The 20,850-nt window shown below is 43.7% G+C and overlaps 2 protein-coding genes across 4 annotated transcripts in view; both read left to right on the top strand.

Moving 5' to 3' along the window:
• The window catches only part of DCTN4 (dynactin subunit 4), a 31,844-nt gene extending 28,810 nt beyond the window's left edge, over positions 1–3,034 (top strand). For both annotated transcript variants that reach the window (XM_019464437.2, XM_019464436.2), the window contains one exon: positions 427–3,034. In XM_019464437.2, the coding sequence (XP_019319982.1) occupies positions 427–640 (214 nt within the window). In that variant the 3' untranslated portion in view covers positions 641–3,034. The remainder of the gene's footprint in view (positions 1–426) is intronic.
• Positions 3,035–9,933: 6,899 nt separating this feature from the next.
• On the top strand, positions 9,934–20,414 carry RBM22 (RNA binding motif protein 22). Of its 2 annotated transcripts, none has more exons than XM_053907038.1 (11): positions 9,934–10,076; positions 10,519–10,572; positions 11,525–11,554; positions 12,399–12,531; positions 13,760–13,860; positions 13,962–14,134; positions 15,422–15,622; positions 17,067–17,231; positions 18,013–18,101; positions 18,312–18,443; positions 19,522–20,414. In XM_053907038.1, exons 1-11 carry the CDS (start codon positions 10,023–10,025, stop codon positions 19,626–19,628), a joined length of 1,239 nt encoding a protein of 412 aa, XP_053763013.1. In that variant the 5' UTR covers positions 9,934–10,022; the 3' UTR covers positions 19,629–20,414. The 2 variants fall into 2 exon arrangements, with proteins under 2 accessions (XP_053763013.1, XP_053763012.1); XM_053907037.1 differs by lacking the exon at positions 19,522–20,414 and adding an exon at positions 19,294–19,520.
• The last annotated feature ends 436 nt before the right edge of the window (positions 20,415–20,850 follow it).

Genomic DNA, 20,850 nt, shown 5'->3' with positions numbered 1-20,850 from the left:
AAATACTATGCAGTCGTTAAGTAGAATGGAGAAGATCTCTATATACCAGTATGGAAAGGTGTTTGTGATAAACTGAGAGGAAAAAACCAAGTTAACAGAATAGTGTGCCCCTTTTGTGTTGGTTTGAAAAGCAGGAAAGTATAAGTTTATAGAAAAATATCTGGTAGGTTAAGAACCAAAGTGTTTGTAGTTTTTCCCTGTGTGCTGAGGGGGAAAATGAGGGAGAACTTACATTTTCCCACTTAAATTTTCCACAACTGTATTTTACTTTTATAATATTAAAAAGATAGATTGACATTTTGCTGAAAGAATGCTTCATCTCTGATAAACAGAATGGTGGTCATAACTTGTCATCAGATAAAATGTAAGTCTTAGTGGCTTGGCTGACTTGTGACCTGCCTAATACTGTGCTTCTTTTTTTCATAGCATTATAGCCTTCAGAAAGGCCAACAAAGTGGGTATCTTCATCAAAGTGACCCCACAACGTGAGGAGGGTGAAGTGACCGTGTGCTTTAAGATGAAGCATGATTTTAAAAACCTGGCAGCCCCCATCCGCCCCATCGAAGAAAGTGACCAGGGCACAGAAGTCATCTGGCTCACCCAGCATGTGGAACTCAGCTTGGGCCCACTTCTCCCTTAAAAGGTGCCACCAGTGGGGCGGATCCCAAAGGACAGTACCACCACGAGCCCACGTTAAAATGTGGAAGCCGCTGCTTTGTTAAGCCTTGTTTGTAACGATGTACCCAGGCACTACTGAATCCTATTCCTAGGAAGGTGGGGGCACAGGCAAGGCGTTGGGAACACAGGGTAACTCCTGTTCTCTTGCTCTCACTTCTGCTAATACCAGTGAATTACTGTCTCCCTTACTGAACCCCGCACGTCGAATAACGGCAGCATAGTTCCCTCCCAAAAAAAGGGGGTGGTGGCTCTTCTTTGGCGTGGCATTGGATTTACCACCTGAGAAATTCTGACCATACTGTCTCCCAGTCTGATCTCACAAGGGATCACGGTCTCACAGATGAAACCTAAAATGATAACTGAAAGGTGGACCTGCTGTTAATGATCCAGCACTGGTCTGCTCTCTGCATCCCATTTAGCTATAATCTAGCACTCTAAACATACCCCTTCACTGGTTGCCACGGCTCCCATCTTGCTTAGGTTTCCACTGGACAGAAAAGTAGAAATTGTCACATCGTCTTTAGTTTTGCGGTGTTTGAAAAAACCCGTGAGATTCTCAAGGCGCTCCCATTTGCCTTTTTCTAAGTGAATACAGGATACTTACTTATCAGTTCCTCTTAAAATTTCTTTGTTGTTAGAACATGGAGCTCTCTTTTGAGAAGAATTGAAGAAGCAAGCAATCACATGTCATGTCAAGGGGGTGGCGAATCCCATTCATTTTAAATGTTGCCACAATATCCAGGGGTTACCGCTGTCACTGGGAGGCAGCCCTTCTGTGTCTCACTCCCTTCCCCTCCTCTCTGCCCTGCCTCTTTAACTCAATAAGTTGTTCTGGACATTTGGCACCTGGAAAGAGCCCAAAGAAAACTTGGTGGACAAGTTCACTTCTGGAATGCAGATTTTTAGCATGATCCAAAACTAATGTTCTTTCCACTGATTTGAAGGGTTACATAACGATTAAAATATCTTGAATCCCAAACTAGATATTAAGATAAGGAACCTTTCCTCTTCCTGAGTTTAAGACTTTTATCATATGGTGTGTCAAATAAGACCATTTTGATTGTAAACCATAAAACAGTTCAGCATACTTGCCTAACAGCACATGTGCTGTTTTCTCTTGGTATCCTGGAGTTGGGTTGCTGACCTTAACTTCTGTGTTTTCTAAAGTGAGATTTGACCAAGTAGACCAGCTGCACCACATTGTCTGTAAATGTATTGTTAGCAAGTGGCCAACACATTTTTGGGGAGAAGAGAAATTTCCTGTTTGTCCTCGTTTTGTTTTTAAGTTCAAGCCTTTAGTTAAAAAACAATTAAGATATGTAGTAGTCTAGAACATAGACAGGACATAGTAACTTATTAGCTCCCTCTGGAAGATAAAAATACTTAGGAAGCCTTTGAAAGACACTAAATTGTACTCTAAAGCTTAAGCCGACTTTATGAAACAATATTCCACAGAGTAATATATATGCTGCAGTATGAGAAAAAAATACACATATCTCTAACATTATGAGAGTAATTAGTAAGGTTTAGCCTCTTAGGAGTTGGGGCAGGGGGTTGTATAATGACAATTTGTAGACTGTAGATACAGTTTAATTTTTTGTGACCCCACAGTGTCAAGTCAGTTTTTATTTCACTACCTGCTAGAGCCTGCTCTGACGCCACTGCTCCATATTTGCTGGTGGAGAAGCTGGACGTCAGAGCGGAGAATGGCTTCCTGTGTTTACACATCTGCAGACTGTACAACAGTTGTATATTGTGCGTTTACGGCATGTAGCTAGTGTTCGTTCCCAAAAGTGATAATGTTGAAGCCATGGGTCTCATCACCCCCAGGTGACACAGAAACACAAAAATACTTTTGATCACAGATTTTTTTTTTTGCCTTTAGAAGTCAAATTAACGTGAAGAATAACAGAGTCATTGTATAAATGTTTCCTCAAGATAATTTTCAGTGCAAGCCAGTATTCTGTGTATTAGTAGAAACGGCTCAACACCTGCAGCTGGTGAATTCAGAATTTTGTTACTTGTTTATATTAGATCAGGTGCAAGACTGCCAGTGCACAGGCAGCGTGCATCTCTGCAGGCAAATAAGATGGCATTAGCACCAGAAACTACAGTTTTGGAAACTTAAGGTTAGGTTACTTTGGATTTGTGGTTTGATTAGCCCACCAAAGGTTTCTTTTGTTCACAGTGCTTATAGGTGTAACGAGCTAAGTAAATGTCATGCATATTTGTGAAGAAACATCCCTTTTGGTCCCTTTTGGGAATGAGAGGCACTCCTTGATCCTTATGAATCACAGGTTCCTGTTTTGCCTTATAGCTTAACTTAATGTAGTGAAATAAAGCAGACAAAGCTTGAGCGTGTCTTTTGTTTGCTTTCCTGAGGGCTGATTGGAATAGCACGGCTCAGAGTCCAAAGACTGGCTTGAAGAGAGTTAGTCTGAGAGGTGGTGGGGCCTGCTCCCTCTTCCATTTCTTTCAATGAACGAAGCTAAAACCTCGTGTCAAGTCAGTTCCCTGTAACATACAGGTAGATGTTGCCTGAGCTCCTTATCGATGTCTTCTCAGAACCATGATATAAATGTTATGTTCAGCTTTTATCCTGCGTCGTTGCTCCCAAAGCTTACTTGCAGCTGCCCAGAATGGCCCACCCCCAACGAGTGGCCGCCACTCCACCTTCACCTGGACTTCTGTGACCCTGCCTTCCCCCCGCCCCAGGACTGTGGGTGACCCATTCGCGCCCCTGTCTAAAGCTGGCCCCACCATCTGGCACAGTCAGTCTCGTCCTCTCACCCGTCCCCAGACGCCCCTTCAGCAGTGCGCCCTCCGCTCTCCTGCATCGTTGCCATATACGTGCTAGGATCTCTCTTATCTTAGGAGCTGACCTCACGCCCCTCTTCAGCTGCCACCCCATTTCTCTCCTCCCTTTTCAGCAGAACTCCTTCAAAAACTTTTAGTTCCGTCTCCTGTACTCACCTGAGCCCATTCCACCTAGGCTGCCACCCCAGCATGTCACCAAAATTGCTCTTGTCAAGTTCTCTAACAATCCACATGGCTAATTCTCCGTCCTTATCTACTTAATCTCTCACTAGCATCTGGCAGCTGATCTCTCCCTTCTTGAAAACCTGTTTTCTCTTGGTTTCCAGAACACAGCTGATTTTGCTTCCATCTTACTGGCAACTTTTCTTGCATATCCTTTGCTGACCCTTTCCTGTCGTCCCAAGCTTGGAGCGTGCCAGGTCTCATTCCTTATGCTTTTGTCTCTGCTCACTCTTAGTGATGTCACCATTTTCACTCTACCTATTAAATTTACATACCAACTCTAGAATAGTCTCTGAAAGTTCAAAATCACAGTGGATTTCCTCTCCCCACGTCTGCCCCTCCTGCATTCATCTAACTAAATGGCACCTGTATCCTTTCAGTTGCTCACAGCAAAAACCTTAGCATCAACCTTGACTCTACATGCCACATGCACTAAGTCAGCAAATCCTACCAGCTGTGTCTTCAAACTGTGACGTCACATGCTCTCCAATGTAACTCTCCTGGGCCAAATCACCATAGGCTCTATAAAACCCTAGGATATTGCAGTAGCATCTAAACGGGTCTGGAAACCACCCTGGCCCCTGGCCCCACCTGTTAGTCCACGTTCAACACAGCAGCCAGAGTGAATAAGGCATTCTTCCACTTCAAACTCAAGGTTTTGAGCTTGGTAGAACAAAAAAGTACAAACTCCTTACAGTGGCTTGTGAGGTCCTACATGACATGAACCTACATGATGTGAAACCCCACTACTGCCTCCTTGAATTCATCTATTACTTCCCCATGCTCCCTCCACCCCAACCACGCCAGTTTCTGCTGTTGCTGAGTCACCCAGTCAGGGGTCTTCTCAGGGCCTTTGCATGGGCTGTTCCATCTGCTTGGAAAACTCCTCCCAGATATCTGTATAACTTACACTGTCATCACAATCAGGCCTTTGCTCAAATATTTCCTTCTTAGTGAGGCTTTCCCTGACCACCCTACTCAATGGTGGAAAACTGCCGTCCCTAAGCACATTTCCTGTCCCCTTGGCTACTTGTTTGCTTTTTTTTTTTTTTTTTTTTTTTTTTTTTTGCATAGCACTAAACACCAGCATAATGATATACTTTATTTTCTGACACATGACACTAGAACATAAGCTCTGTAGTGCAGGGATTCTGTCTTTCTTTTTTTAATTGCTGTATCTGCAGAGCCTACAATACCTGATAGTAGGCACCTTAATTTGTTCTATTAATGTTATCCTTTTCCTTATGTATGTACCTGTTGATCTTCTAGCTTTTTTTTTTTAATATACCTATGCCTCTTTTTTGTCATAAGCCAAATATCGTGCTTGCCTTGAGCATTCTTGTTCTGTTGTTTTCTCTACCTAGAATACTCTTCCTTCTCTGTGTGCCTTCTCTAGAATTACTTCCCTGCTCTCTCCTCCCATCTCTCCCTTCCTCTCATCTAGATGTGACCTTGATCCACAGCACTGTATCTCTTAAAAACATTTACCTCTTCCTTCTTTATGGGGTTTTGTATGTGTGTAGTTCAGTTACTGGATTGTAGACTCCTTCAGAGCCAAATTCTGGACCCCTTCTCATCTGTTTTTCCTTTATTTCATCAAACTAAAAACAATCAGAGCTGAGATGCTTGTTCAGTTGCTATACTTAACTTTGTTTATCCTCATTTTCTGGTGGTCAGGGACATCTACAGCAAAATGTATTTCACAGTGTGAGACACCCACACAAGATAATGACTTTAAGTATTAAATGAAAGTAACATTAGGGGTGCCTGGGTGGGTCAGTTAAGCATCTGACTCTTGTTCTCACTTCAGGTCATGATCTCATTCTCATAGTTCATGGGATCAAGCCTGTGTTGAGCTCTGCACTGACAGCGTGGAGCCTGCTTATAATTCTCTCTCTCTCCCTCTCTTTCTGCCTCTCTTTCTCAATATAAATAAACGCTAAAAAAAAAAAAAACAAAAAAAAACAAAAAACATTAGGGGCACCTGGGTGGTTCAGTCGGTTAAGCGTCCAACTCTTGGTTTTGGCTCAGGTCATGCTCTCACAGTTTGTGAGTTCGAGCCCTACATCGGGCTCTGCACTGATAGTGAAGAACCTGCTTGGGATTCTGTCTCCCCCTCTTTCTCTACCCATCCCCCACTTGCATGCACACTCTCTCTCTCCCTCTCTCTCTCAAAATAAGCAGTTTTTAAAAAGTAACATTAGGGGTGACTGGGTGGCTCGGTTGGGCGTCCGACTTCGGCTCAGGTCATGATCTCGCAGTTTGTGAGTTCAAGCCCCGTGTCGGGCTCTGTGCTGACAGCTTGCTCAGAGCCTGGAGGCTGCTCCGGAATCTGTCTCCCTTTCTCTCTGCCCCTCCCCTGCTCACACTCTGTCTCTGTCTCTCTCATAAATAAACATTAAAAAAATAAAAATAAAAAGTAACATTTAATAGAGAATCAACCAGTGAAAAAATATTTTCCTCATGTTTTTATCCCTATCCTTCTGGTTAAATCAAGGAAAAAGTATCAATACTCATGTTTGTAACATCTAAACACTTCCTCTTCTTTTTTAAACCTAGGCTTCTAGTTCAGAGTCTGGCAGACAACAGTAGCTACTTACTTTAAAAAAAGGCTGTTTCATTTTCATTGTATTTGTTTTTAAGGCTGCATCTAAATATGTGATACTATTTTCCATTTACAGAAGTGATAGAAAGTTTCCTCTTAAACTATATTTTGAAATGAAATCACTCAGGAGTTCCGCTTCTGCCCATGATACGGGTATCTGGAAAGTGTCACCCCCCGCCCCACTCAAAAAAGAAAAGGTGGATAGATGAGAAAGTCATAAATTTTACTGGATCTATCAGAGAGCTGATGTGGCAGAGCAGCCAAATAGCTTGAATTTCAAGGCGGGGGGGGGGGGCGGCGGGGGGAGCGGGGAGGGACAGACCCCTCCAAGGAGAGATCAGACATGCACAGCATGGGAGGAAGAAGTGTTGACCATTATAAGCAGGTAAGAGGAAATCAACAAAAATCTTAAAGAATTGTTTGAACAGTCATATTTGGGCTAACAAAACAGTACAAAATCCCTGGGAGCCTAAAACACTCAGGGAGCTTGCATGCATTCACAAGCTCTTTCCAGAATCTCCACCAGGTATTCATGAGAAAGACCTGCAGGGAGGGGAGAGTGCTGGAGCTCTACAGGGCCTCCTTGGTTTGGAGGCCACAGAAGAGATCTGCTGCTTCTGTAGGAAAGGCCCGAGAGCCTGCCTCCTCCTGCCCAGGCCCCTCCCTCATAAGGAGAAAAAGGCCACTGGGGGAGGAACAGAAAATCATGTCTCCCCAGGGCACAGGTAAAGACCCACTGCTGCTGGGGCACGGTAAGAAAAAGCTTCTACTCTTGGGGGCAGAGGACAAGATTCAGTCCTGAGCCCCAAAAATCTATACCAACCAATACCATTAAAGTTCTACCACTGCAGGAAGGGCAGGAAACTCTCCCTGACAAGGCCGACTACAGGCACAAGTCACAGTTTGGCTGTCATAGACAGCAGGGGCAGGAATGTTAAGAAAAAAAACCACTCGTGAGGCCTGGCCACAAAGGACCCACTAAAGACGGAAGTTGAACTGGAACAAAGAACCTCCAACAAATTCCCAACTACCAACCTAGCAAGGAACTAATAACAGCTGCTGGGGGAAAAGCAAGGCCACAGAGACTCACCACTAAGGTTCGGGTGTGCAGGACAGCTGAACGCTAAGGATAAAATATGAACACTTGAGAAAAGTTCTTCAACCCCATCCTAAAGCACAAAATAATGCTAGAGGATACGAAATCTGTAATGCATGGAAGGCAACCATAGCAACAACAAAACCCAGACCCAGTTCAATTTCTGACTGGATTGACCAAACCCCACACACGTGGCCTGACAGATCTGCCCACTTCCCAGCATCTACCTCAGTCTACTGCTACATAAGCAATGAATGGCATTCAATAAAAAAAATTGAGTTACACAAAGAAGCAAGAAAGAAACAACTCATTTTTCACAGACAAGACAATAAGACCGTATACAGATATGACCCAGATGTTGGAACTATCAAGGATTCAAACTCTGATTGATATGTTGAAAAAAGTAGTTGAAAATATGGATAATATGTATGAACATGTTTCAGCAGAGAGGTGGAAACTGTAAGAGACAAATTGAAATAAAAAACAGGATCAGAGAGGAAAAATATCTTTTACAGGCTTATCAGTAGAATTGTCATAGCTAAGGAAATAATCAGGAAACTTGGAGATCGGTCAACAGAAATTATCCATATTGAACCACCTCCTCCTAAAAAGGGAGGAAATAACACCACAGTTTTCAAGAGCTGTGGAACAGTATCGCGTGGTCTGATATGTGTAATTGGAGTCCCGGATAGAGAAGAAACTAGGCAGAAGAGTAAAGAAATGATGTCTAAGAATTTGCCAAACAGCAAACGATAACAAACCATAGGGGCACCTGGCTGGTTCAGTCGTTACAGCACGCGACTCTTGATCTCTGGGTTGTGGTTTTGAGCCCCATGCTGGGCATAGAGTTTTCTATACAAAAAAATTGTTTTTAAATCTTAAAAAAAAAAAAAAAAAAGATAACAAACCATAAAGAAGCTCAGCTAAATCCAAGCACTTTGCCTTACAGGAAAATATACACTTACCATATGATCAAGTAATCCCACTCCTTGGTATTTACAAGTGAAAACCTATGTCCATGCAATAACATGTATGTGAATGTTTATAACGGCTTTATTTATATTCACTGAAATCTGGAACAACTCAAATGACCATCAACTGGCATATGGATTTTTTTTTAACTCACCCGGTACATCCAAGAATCTCAGCAATGAAAAGAACAAATTGCTGATGCATGCAACAATATGGAAGACTCTCAAATACTATATTGGAAGAAAAAGAAATCAGACCCAAAAGGCTATAATAGGACTCCACTTATGATTTTCTGGAAACAGCAAAACTATAGGGACAGAACAGATCAGTGCTTGTTAGGACTGTGTGTGGGGAGAGGGGAATTTACTTGGTCACGAAGAAACTTTTTGGAGTGATGAAACTATTCTATATTTGTAGTGAATATATGTACATATGTGAATATATGTAAAAATTCTATACAACTATACAACTAAAAGGTAAACTTTTACTGTACATAAGTTCAACCTGATTTTTTAAAAACTGTGGTGACTTAGGGGCGCCTGGGTGGCTCAGTTGGTTAAGCATCTGACTTCAGCTCAGGTCATGATCTCACAGCTTGTGGGTTCGAGCCCTGCATCGGGCTCTGTGCTGACAGCTTGGAGCCTGGAGCCTGCTTTGGATTCTGTGTCTTCTCTCCCTCTCTGCCCCTCCCCTGCTCGGGCTCTGTGTGTGTGTGTGTCTCTCTCAAAAATGAATAAACATTAAAAAAAAAAAACCAACTGTGGTGATTTGAACATAATAGGTATTTTAATGATACACTATAAGTGTACAGAATGCTTGAATTCCTAAAATATTGGCAGTGCAGTAATGAGTTGTTCAAAAAACGATGTAACGATGCATGTGTTGATCCATAAGACCCTTTAAGTTTCAAGAGGGAAAACACTACTATTGTCTTTGGATTTGTGGCTTCACCATTTATTAGCTACACTACCAGAAGAAGCAAGTTAATTACTCGCTCTAAGCCTCACTCTCCTTTTCTATAAAACAGGTACAATCACACTTGCCTAGAGGGTAGTGGTTTGCCAGATACAATAATGATATCCAGCTAAATTTGACTTTCAGATAAACGAGTCATTATTTTAGTATAAATCTATTTGGGACATATTTATACTAAAATATGGTTTGTTGTATATCTGAAATTCAACTTTAGACGTTCTGTGTTTTTGCTTGTTAAAACAGGCAACTTTACAGAGTTTATTGTGAGAAATAAGACACTGGCACGTCAAGACGTTCGCCCAGCGTATGGCATAATAAACGCTCCACGGAAGCTAACGCTGTTTGAATCCCATCCCCTCATTCCTTGCTTGTTCCTCTATTCCTTCGCTCAATTTTAAAATAAATCTATTGTATTTCGGCTCTTCTTCCTAAGCACGGACCAACTCAAAGAAAGGACCAGGGAAACCCACCAGGCCGCCCAATTGTTAAGCGAAGAAATTCCGGGAGACGTCATGACGCACGAGGCCCGCCCCCAAGGGCGCCCAAGACGCATAAATAAGACGTCAACGGGCCGGGAACCAGCCTCGGGGCCTGACGGGATTGTGGCGGTCCTCTCTCTCAACTCGGAAGCCGCCACTGCCTCCAGACGCTCTCAAGATGGCGACTTCTCTGGGTTCCAACACCTACAACAGGCAGAACTGGGAGGATGCGGTGAGTATGCCTGCCGGAGGAGGACGGAGAGAGGCGGCGAAGCCGGGCCTCTTTGGGGCGGGCAGGGCCGTGGCTGTGGATCGGCCGAAGGAATTCCGGGAAGGAGCCAGCGCTGCGGCCTAGCTCGGCCAAAGCGGGAGGCTGGAGGGCGGCCCTCCTTCGGGCTTGGAGGGAGGGGGCTTAGCCAGGGTCCGGGACCTGCCCCCTTCCCACCCTTGCCCTCTCCTCTCATTTCGAGCTGGTCTTTTTTTCCCGCCGCTTGCCGGAAGTGCAGACAGCGCCCCCTCCCGCGACCGGGCCCGTGCAGAACCTCGGGTTCCTGCCCTACCCTGTCCCCCACCCTCGCTCCTTGCCTCCCCTCCCTCCCCCTTCCCCACGAGTGTGGCTGAGATGGCAGGGTCTTCCGAGCCTGGCTTTCAACCAGATTTCCCACTTTCACCAGGACTTCCCCATTCTGTGCCAGACATGTCTTGGAGAAAACCCATATATTCGAATGGTGAGTAATCGCGTGTGAAACGAGAGTTCTTCAGGTTCTGTCATTGTTGTGTTACCTACACGCTGTCCGTGAAATGCTTCTCCTAGCCAAGCCAAAGCAATGATGCTCCTTTACTAACCCAAAACACAGGACTATCTGCAAAGGACTGTCATGCTTATTCTGTCTTTGGAACTCAGCGGCATTCCTGAGATCCAGGAGTCATAACAACAGCTAATATTTGTTGAGCATTTATCTAAGAGTGAGGTGTATTAACCAGGCAAATACGGTTTATGTTTTTTCGGTATGGCAAGCAAGGAGCAGAGCTTGGATATAAATTCAGATAGGCTGACTCCAGGGACCTTAGCAAGGAAGGAGGAGAAACTCGGTGTCCTGATTCCTAATCCAGTGCCTTTTGGCCACTGCACCTTGTAATCTGTTTAGTGTAAGGTAACCCCATCCTTATAAATAAGGGTAAAATCACCAGCAGTTAACATTTAATAATTAGAATAGGGCTGTGTTGTGATCCATCTCAGAGATCTTGATTGACTGTATACAGACTGTCTGCACAGGAGGGTATAGTAGGTACCTCTGACTAAACTTTGTAAAATGGGCTAGCCATAGCTACGTCCTCCATGATTTGGGGACTGTGGACACTATTAGGAATTTTAGTTCTTCAGCGAGAACTTGGGAGCCAGAAGTGAGCGGAAGAGTTGTGGCAGTGGAAACATACGTATTTACCCAGTATTAGATCCATAAGATTCTTAAGAGAGTATGATTCATAGCAGGTAGTTAGAATATATCTCTGTCATCCCCTGCCCGCCCCCCAAAAGAGGTGGTCCCCACACACACATACACACCTCATTAGGATGCCGGGGATCTCCAGACACATTTCTCAGATTGTATTTAGGGAAGGAGAAGACATCTAGTTTTTTTCTTTCTGTAACCTGCTGTTTTCTGTTTCTTTCTGTTTCAGACCAAAGAAAAGTATGGGAAGGAATGCAAAGTAAGCATGTCTGTTAAAGAGTAATGATTTGATTTGATTTTCCTTTTCTTTTCAATTTGCATGGCTTTGAGCTTCTCCAGTAAAAGTCAATGCTTCACAGACTTTCATGTATCATTTATGTACTCACTGATTGTTAACTGTTTAGTGTGAGAGGTAAGAAAGTGAGGCCTTTAATGTAAAGGTTCTTAACCTGGCGTCTGTGAATGGGCTTTGAACCCTCAGAGATGGTATACTGAGTGTTGTTGTCTGACCGTGCACATGAGGATTTAAATTTTTTTTTGACATTAATTTATATTTGAGAGACAGAGCACGAGCTGGGGAGGAGCAGAGAGAGAGGAAGACACAGAATCCGAAGTGGGCTCCAGGCTCTGAGCTGTCAGCACAGAGCTTGAGACGGGGCTCAAACTCACGAACTACGAGATCATGACCTGAGCCGAGGTCAGATGCTTAACCGACTGAGCCACCCAGGAGCTTCCAAGTGAAGATTTTAGCAGAGGAGGAAGGTCATAGCTGTCATAAGATTCTTAAAGGAGTATATGGCATTCCCCACTGTCCCCCCAAAAGATTAAGGGTCATATGTTAATGGTGGTTACCTCTAGTGTGGGGAGGACTTTGACTTTTGAGTATTTCATTTCTGTACTGTGTTAATTTTTTAACTCCTGGGGATGGGTGTGCTAAATGGAATCGAAATGTCAGATGGTGTTTAGACTACATGATTGCTAAGATCTCTTCTAAACCCTAGAGTCAAGGATCCTTTCTTTAAATCCCCTGTTGTTATTAAATCCCCTAGCTTGATTGGCCAGACCAGCATCAGGGCTCTTATTTTGTTTATTTTGTTTTCCAGATCTGTGCCAGGCCATTCACAGTATTTCGCTGGTGCCCCGGTGTCCGCATGCGTTTCAAGAAGACTGAAGTGTGCCAAACCTGCAGTAAATTGAAGAATGTCTGTCAGACCTGCCTCTTGGACCTAGAATATGGTATGTTTGCCCTAACAGATCTAAAACTATGCAGATGCAGGTGCCCTAGATGACAAATTAGTCTTTTTGTTTTCTACTTCTCACCCCATCTCCAGTTCTGACCCCCCTTTGGAGTGCCTTTTGTGCTCTGCTTCTCCTAGGAAGAGGAGAATCGTGCCAGGCCATCCTAGAGCCCTTCTGGACAAGGGGAGGAACTTAAGGAAAAGTTGGGAATTAATCAGGACTGGCCCAAGCCTCTCTGTACATCTGTGTAGCCAAAGTGAGGCAAAGGCATTTTTCCTATGGTAGATAATCTCTTTGCCTTGGGCTTCTTTCAAAATCCAAAGCTCTTTCCCACAATCCCTACCAGAAGCATAGGCTAATTGTGCTTTAGATTTCTGTGTTTTGGGGACTGATGTGCTATAACTGCTCCTATTTTAAAAGTAATTTGGGAGTGATTTTTTTTTTTAACTACAAGTGACTTTTTGTTTATGAGAAAAGTACTTTTTCAATAAGAGTTTCTACTATACAATAAAATAAAAGGGAAAATAAAAGTTTATGTATGTTAAGAAAGTTAGCTGCTAATCAGAGTCCTGGTCATATATTGTTTAATATTATTTACTTACATGTTTGTTAAAAGAAGTGTTCTGGTTCTGGAATATAGTGACTCTTACTGACTATGACTATCCCAAGGATCTAGAACACCAGCCTAAAAATAACCCACTTTTTATGTTTATTTAAATAAATCCTGTTCCAATAAAAGCTAGGTACTTCATTAAGTACAGGTCAAATCTGACCACTACCAAAGTTTGTCATCTAAAAGATTTTCTAAAACCTTCATTTCAAATATCATGACAGCTTAGGAATTTCGACAGTTGCATAGAATGCTCTTAGGTAGTTTTGGCCTGATGGTAATAAAGATTTCGAATAAAAATAAAGCCTCTGGGGACGTGTGGGTGGCTCAGTTGGTTGAGCATTGGACTCTTAATTTCAGCTCAGGTCATGGTCTCATGGTTCATGGGATTGAACCCTGCATCAGGTTGGGATTTTCCCTTTCCCCTCTCTCTACTCCTCCTCCCCGCTCACTCTCTCTCTCTCTCAAAATAAATAAACATTAAAAAAATAATAAAGCCTCTGATACCTAGAAAGCTGGAGGAGAGAACAATGATGTTGTATTCTATGTGCATGTTCAATATGGATTTGTTTTAAAATGTATCTTGAGGTTTTTTCCTCCTTTCCTTTGTACCAGGCCTGCCCATCCAGGTTCGGGATGCAGGATTGTCTTTTAAGGATGATATGCCAAAGTCAGATGTCAACAAAGAATACTACACACAGAATATGGAGAGAGAGGTGTGCTGCCACTTTCTTGATGTAATTTTATATTTGGTAGAATCCTAGTGGATTGATACAGTCTGTGTAATTTATCTTTTGAACTTGTCGTCCCTGTGTAGATTTCCAACTCTGATGGAACACGGCCAGTTGGCATGTTGGGGAAAGCCACATCCACCAGTGACATGCTACTCAAACTAGCCCGGACCACACCCTACTACAAAAGGAATCGACCCCACATTTGCTCCTTCTGGGTAAAAGGAGAATGTAAGAGAGGAGAGGAGTGTCCATACAGGCAAGAGCTGAATTCCATTTTCATTATTTGCTTTTAGATAATTAGTCATCTAAGAAATGGGAGATGCTAGCTTAAACTATTTCTGCTTTAAAATCTACAAGTTTAGGGGCATCTGGGTGGTTCAGTCGGTTAAGCATCTGACTTCGGCTCAGGTCATGATCTCACAGTTCGTGGGTTTGAGCCCCATGTCGAGCTCTGTGCTGACAGCTCAGAACCTGGAGCCTGCTTTGGATTCTGTGTCTCCCTCTCTCTCTCTGCCCCTCCCCTGCTTGCACACGCTCTCTCTGTCTCTCTCAAAAATAAATATTAAAAAAATTTGGGGCGCCTGGGTGGCTCAGTCGGTTGGGCAACTGACTTCACTCGGGTCATGATCTCACAGATTGTGAGTTCGAGCCCCATGTCAGGCTCTGTGCTGATATCTCAGAGCCTGGAGTCTGCTTCGGATTCTGTGTCTCCCTCTCTCTGCCCCTCTCCCACTCACGTTCTGTCTCCTTCAAAAATAAACATTAAAAAAATTTTTTTTTAATACATATTTTAAAAATGTAATTAAACAAGTTTATGCAATTAGTGTCATATATCTCATTTCTTAGGGCTATTAAATTTAGAAGAGCTTGATTAAATTGTTGTTTTTACTTGTAATGGGACTTTTACTCGTAACCAAGCCTTGGGAAACTAAGTTATTATGCCATATAATACGATGTTGACTCTAAAAGTTTCTGCCTGAGAAGTATGTCATGGTTTAAATCTCAGTGTGTAGTTGAAATCAAATGAAGGCCAGACCTCTAACAGGTATGTGAGTATGTTTCAGTCAAGACCGCCAAGCGTCTGGATCAGAAGTTCTTGATTGGGTCTTGGTTAACCACACACCCACCAAAAAAAAAAAAAATTATCTATACTTTTTTCTGGGGCTGGTCCACAGCCTTAATGAGACTCTCCGTGGAATGCAGGACTTCAGGTTTGTTAAGAACCATTGCCCTAGAGAAGGGTAACCATGTTTTGATTACTTTTTGTTTTGAAGCAGAGTGTGCCAAAAGCATTTCTTTATAAGGAAAGTCTGTTACCGTGTAGATGGTCATTTAAATGGCTTTTAGGAGGCTGGCAAGTGTTTGTGTGATACAGTAAATCCTTTTGGTGTTAGCTTTGTTGTGATAATTATGTTTTGGTATGGCCATGGTTTCTAGTTCAGAAGGCATTTCAGGGTATATGTACGTAGCTACTATTGGGTGATAACCTGTAAATTCTTTTCCTTTGTTTTACCTTCATGTGTTGTTCTGTCTTGAACCATAGGCATGAGAAGCCAACAGATCCGGATGACCCCCTTGCTGATCAGAACATTAAAGACCGATATTATGGGATCAATGACCCTGTGGCAGATAAGCTTCTAAAGCGGGCTTCAACAATGCCTCGTCTGGACCCCCCAGAGGACAAGACTATCACCACGCTGTATGTTGGTGGTCTGGGCGATACCATTACTGAGACCGATCTAAGGTTTGTAGATAAAATTTTATGAGCTCTCTGCTTTTAACTGCCCTGAAATACTTTTTTGGGCAAAAACACAGGCAACAGGATAATTCTGTACAAAGTACATTTTTCTTTAGCCTCTCTATAGTTATGCTAATTAGTCATGCTAACAAGAATTTTTATAAACGTGTCCTTTCTCTTGCCAGAATAGTAATGTTCATCAGCAGTGCTTATAGTGCTTACCTGATCCTTCCACGTGATAATAATCACGAGATTCTATTTGACCTAATAGCCAAATAGAGTTTTTTAAATATGGCACATATCCAAGAATGATTAATTATGTCAAGGAGGGAGACCTTGGCAGTTATAAAACTCTCATGGTTTAAATTGTTGGCTTTTTAAAGAGATTTCTGTTTGCTATGTTTATATTATTCTTGGCTTGTATTTTGCTTGGCCAGTGGGACATCTAGACAGATAGTGATGGAAATTACCCCTTCCAATTACCCACTTATCTCCTATAAGTGTATAACCTGCCCTTGGTAGCCTGTCTCCATTAAACCCGGTCTAAGTGAGCTAGACAGTCCCTACTGCTGGCCGACGCTTTCCCTGCTCCTCCCTTTTGTTTCATTGTTGTTGTTACATAGCCTTAAAAAACTTTTTTAGAGGTGCCTGGGTGGCTCAGTCAGTTAAACGTCTGACTTTAGCTCAGGTCATGATCTCGCGGTTCATGAGTTGGAGCCCCGCATTGGGCTCTGTGCTGACAGCTTGGAGCCTGGATCCTGCTTCGGATTCTGTGTCTCCCTCTCTCTCTGCCCCTCCCCCACTCACACTCTGTCTCTCTGTCTCTCAAAAATAAATGTTTAAAAAGATTAAAAAACGGGGCGCCTGGGTAGCTCAGTCGGTTAAGCGTCTGACTTCGGCTCAGGTCATGATCTCACAGTTTGTGAGTTCGAGCCCCGCGTCGGGCTCTGTGCTGACAGCTCAGAGCCTGGAGCCTGCTTAGGATTCTGTGTCTCCCTGTCTCTCTCTCTCTGTCCCTCCCCTGCTCATGCTCTGTCTCTCTCTGTCTTTCAATAATAAATAAACATTTAAAGAAAATTTTTTTTTTTTTTAATTAAAAAACAAACTTTTTACAATGTTCTTGGCTCATGAGCTGTGGGGCTGAGTTTGCCAGCCCCTTATGGAGGGTTTAAGGTCCCTATGAAACCTGGATACTGGAGCCTCTATTCCTCCATGGAACAATCCCTGAGATGTTTGTAAACCTTTATTTACTCACTATTTTTCTTATACTCTCTCTCAGTAAGTAGTACCCACGGTAGGGCAGGGTACTGGGGGAATTACCTGCAGGTAGTTAGGCAGATGACCAGGGGGCCACCTGCCTTGTGTGTGAGTGAGTGCAAGAATGAATAATCCACTGCAACCTCCTGGGAGTGTCATTAACTCTCCTGTTTCTCTGCCTGTATCCCTTCAGAAATCACTTCTACCAGTTTGGGGAGATCCGGACGATCACCGTCGTACAGAGACAGCAGTGTGCGTTCATCCAGTTTGCCACGAGGCAGGCTGCAGAGGTGGCTGCGGAGAAGTCCTTTAATAAGTTGATTGTCAATGGCCGTAGACTCAACGTGAAATGGGGAAGGTGAGAATTGGGCTATTTTACGATGTCTTTATTGAGATTTTCAAGGAAGTGTTTCATTATCTGGGGGCTAGTATGCTTTTGGTGAATGGGTTTAAGTCAATAGGACCGTTAAAAACAATGTTTCATTTCTCTGACACTTCTCTAACACTGTGGACATTGGGAGGATCCTGCTTTGGAAATTTATTCAGGGCTTTGCCGTTGTAATCTACTCCTTCGAAGGTTCTTACCTTTTGTGACCAGCTATTATAGGCCAAATATAACGTCAGGGCAAGAAAGATTGGATTTGAGAGTTTACAAATGCATTAGACCTAGTTTCTGCCCTCTAGGGGCTGGTTGTCCATGGAGAATAGCTAATTGAAGTTTGAAAGTGATGATTGCATAAGAGAGACTCAAGTGAAATACCCTGAAGGTTCAAAGGGAGAACATGTTTCCAGCTTGGAACCAGGAAGGAGCGCCCCTTGTGGGTGCTTCCTGTGTGCTGATTAAGCACTGCGCCAAACACACATAGGTCGCTGCTTCTTGTCCTTAACAGCATTTCCAGCAGAGTTTGAATCCAGGTCTTTCTGGCTTTAAAACATTTGCTTCTGTCTACTCTGCACAGTGGCATTTAGGGGAAAAGAGTATTCTCTGAAAAGGAGGCAAGGAGCAAAGGAACTCTATTTGGAAACACGAGAAGCAGAGGTGTGAGAGAAGGTGGGACAGAGTACTGACATTGTGTGTGTGTGTGTGTGTCTGTGTCTGTGTCTGTGTCTGTCTGTCTGTCTGTCTGTCTGTCGCCCAGGTCCCAAGCAGCCAGAGGAAAAGAAAAAGAGAAGGATGGAACCACAGACTCTGGGATCAAGCTAGAGCCCGTTCCAGGACTGCCAGGAGGTGAGTGCAAACTTCCTGCCTACTGGGTAGCTTGCTGACGTCAAATGCTCACCCTGCCCTGCTGTTCCTCAGTGTCAGGAGAGACCCAGGCAGGTCTCTGGCTACTGTAGCAACTCTTTTCCCCCAGCAGGAGCCCCGGGCTTAAAGGAGGTAGAAACATCGTTGCACGGTCTTCTTCCCTTTGACTGTTGGCTGTTTTCTCTTCTCCAGCTCTTCCGCCTCCTCCTGCAGCCGAAGAAGAAGCCTCTGCCAACTACTTCAACTTACCCCCAAGTGGTCCTCCAGCCGTGGTGAACATAGCCCTGCCGCCACCCCCTGGTATTGCCCCGCCCCCACCCCCAGGTAACATCCATCTTCTTTCTTAGTAAATAGGTCTCATTTAGCCCAGGAAAATCTTTGTGAGAGTCCTGTCTCCACACCTCATTATCGTGGCTAAATCCTCTGAGTTTGCCCCGTAGAGGTCTGCAAGTAAACCTGATTTGTTAGGATCCCTGATCTTTCGTTTTTTTCCCTGGCCTGCCAAGGAGGAGAAGGTTGCCAGTTTTCTAAAGATCTGAGTGTGTATGATCAGAATGGGAGTTACTGGATTATAGTGATCTCTCATCAGTTTGTCCCCTGTTTGGCTCAAGTTACATTTGACTTTATCTTGGGGTGGCGGGGGCAGTAATAAGCAGTTCCAGGACCAGCACTTTGTGTAGCGCTGCTCTAGGAAATGTCAGTGGCGATCTGTACAGTGTAGGTAAGTCACAAATAGCCGGTTCTCCTGTGGCAGAGTTCCCATACTCTGTAACAAAGTCCTGGTTTCTGAACACCTTCCATTCTGGTATAAGGCATTGAGGTTGGTGGTGACAGAGTCTGGCATCAGCCTGGTTCCTTCCTCACTTCCCAAATCCTGATTGCATCCTGTCTGGTAGGCTTGGCGTGTTAGGCACCAAAGGCTCAGATGACATAGTACCAGATCCCTTTGGGTCCTGTGGAGTTTTCTTTTAACCTGGTCTGAGGGGAAAGCTTTCTAAAGCCGAGGAAGTACTACAGGTGGACATGCCTAAGCAAGTCTGTGAACTGACATTTTCTGAAGCCCCTTGTCAATTTGACTTACGGCTGGGTGGTTTTGACCTTAGAAAGATTCACAGGTTTGAAAGGTTGTCCAGGAAACGGCAAGCCTAACAAATTTGTCCTCTCCCATCTGCAGGTTTTGGGCCACACATGTTCCACCCAATGGGACCACCCCCTCCTTTCATGAGGGCTCCAGGACCAATCCACTATCCTTCTCAGGACCCTCAGAGGATGGGAGCTCATGCTGGGAAACACAGCAGTCCCTAGCACACTATCAGCACGCCAGGGCTTTATGGAAGAAAGGGCGTTTAAAAATCCCAGTAAATGAATCTTGGAATAAATATATTTTTTCCTTCCTTTGTAGTTTCCGTGGTAGCTGAATGTGTTCAGATGTGGGCAGTCGGAGAACGACAGCCATGCTTTCCTACACGTGTTCCAAGGATTGATGGACCTCAAATAAGCTGCCATTAACACATCTGGTTACTACTATAACATTGCTAATAAAACTCAATGCCTGTTCTCCTTACTTGTATGGCGAACAAGCGACTGGGTGAATTGGAATGTCTAACGGAGTTACCATCCCAATTATATGTTCATTTTGTATCTTTTTTGGGGGGGAAAAATTGACCTGCGGTAAGATCTTTTTGACCATTTTTATGTCCATTGGGTACTTTTCCTTTTTATCATCTGAGAAAAGATTACTAGTACTAATCATTGTAGTGGCATGAGTGTGATTTAACACTTCGGAAGTCACGTTCTCAAGGAGACAAGTAGAAGCCAGCACCCAGCACAGCCCAGATCCTTCCTTACCTCTCCTCTCCTCATTTATTACTAAAGGCATCTGGCGGCTAGTTTCACTTCTCTGCCCTGCTAAAACAAGATGAAAACAAAAACCGCTTTTTAGTCCTATCAGTCGGATGGAAACACCGATGTGGAGCTCTGTGTTGTTGAAGAAATCTGGCGTCTGGGATGAAATGATTTTAAAGAGCTTCCCGTAAACCATGTGAACAAACTGTGAAGTGAAAGTGGCGGCGTGCGTCGGGCTGGAAGGCTGTGGCCCACAGCTGGGACTGTCCTCTAGCATTCACCCTCGTGTGTCTTCAGCGTCTCTCTCCTCGTAGTCCCCTGCTGCTGGGCAGAGGACTCTGTTTGGTCTTAGAATGTTTGGATATAACTGAATTGTAGACGGCAAAAATAATTTGACGTTGTGTTGTGTGTTTTTGTTTTTAAAAAATTAAAACGGGTCAATTTTCCAAACGTTGTGCTTTGTCCTTTGGTAGCTCACCTTGAGGTCAGTAGCAGTTAGAATCAGATTATGTATAAATGTAAGTTTTTGGCTTTAGACTGTTCCGATTTTTGTCTCTATCCATTCTAGGATGGGAAAACGGCCCAGGCCTTTTTCGCAAGTTCTTGTGGTTAGTTGTGAGGTTGGAGTAAGAGAATGCACAGAAGGCACTTGGCACGGAGCTGCCGGGAGGTGGTTGACAAATGGTAGCTTTCAAAAGTCACTGCCATATTATCCAAGTCACTTTAAAGAGAAACAAGCAAAAATCATCCGAAAGTCTATTTTTCCTGAAGCCAATTCCATGTCACTTGGGTAAACGATGTATTTCTGGGATGGACATAACCCATAGGACCCTTTTTTAACTTCTCTGGAGAAAATTGTTTTTTCCTCTAGAGAGCTTCCTCTGGG

This window comes from Panthera pardus, unplaced genomic scaffold (genome assembly GCF_024362965.1).
Source record: "Panthera pardus isolate Hobbes unplaced genomic scaffold, ASM2436296v1 HiC_scaffold_2, whole genome shotgun sequence".
Lineage (NCBI taxonomy): Eukaryota > Metazoa > Chordata > Mammalia > Carnivora > Felidae > Panthera > Panthera pardus.
The sequence above is the reverse complement of the archived record's forward strand: the minus strand, read 5'-3'. Positions and strand labels throughout refer to the sequence as shown.

What these genes read in the sequence shown, in the direction of transcription:
- RBM22 (XM_053907037.1), top strand. Translation starts at nt 10,023, where the DNA reads ATGGCGACTTCTCTGGGTTCCAACACCTACAACAGGCAGAACTGGGAG. An exon ending in AAAACCCATATATTCGAATG is followed by an intron (nt 10,573 to 11,524) that starts GTGAGTAATCGC and finishes TTTCTGTTTCAG; the next exon opens with ACCAAAGAAAAGTATGGGAA. An exon ending in ATTACTGAGACCGATCTAAG is followed by an intron (nt 15,623 to 17,066) that starts GTTTGTAGATAA and finishes GTATCCCTTCAG; the next exon opens with AAATCACTTCTACCAGTTTG.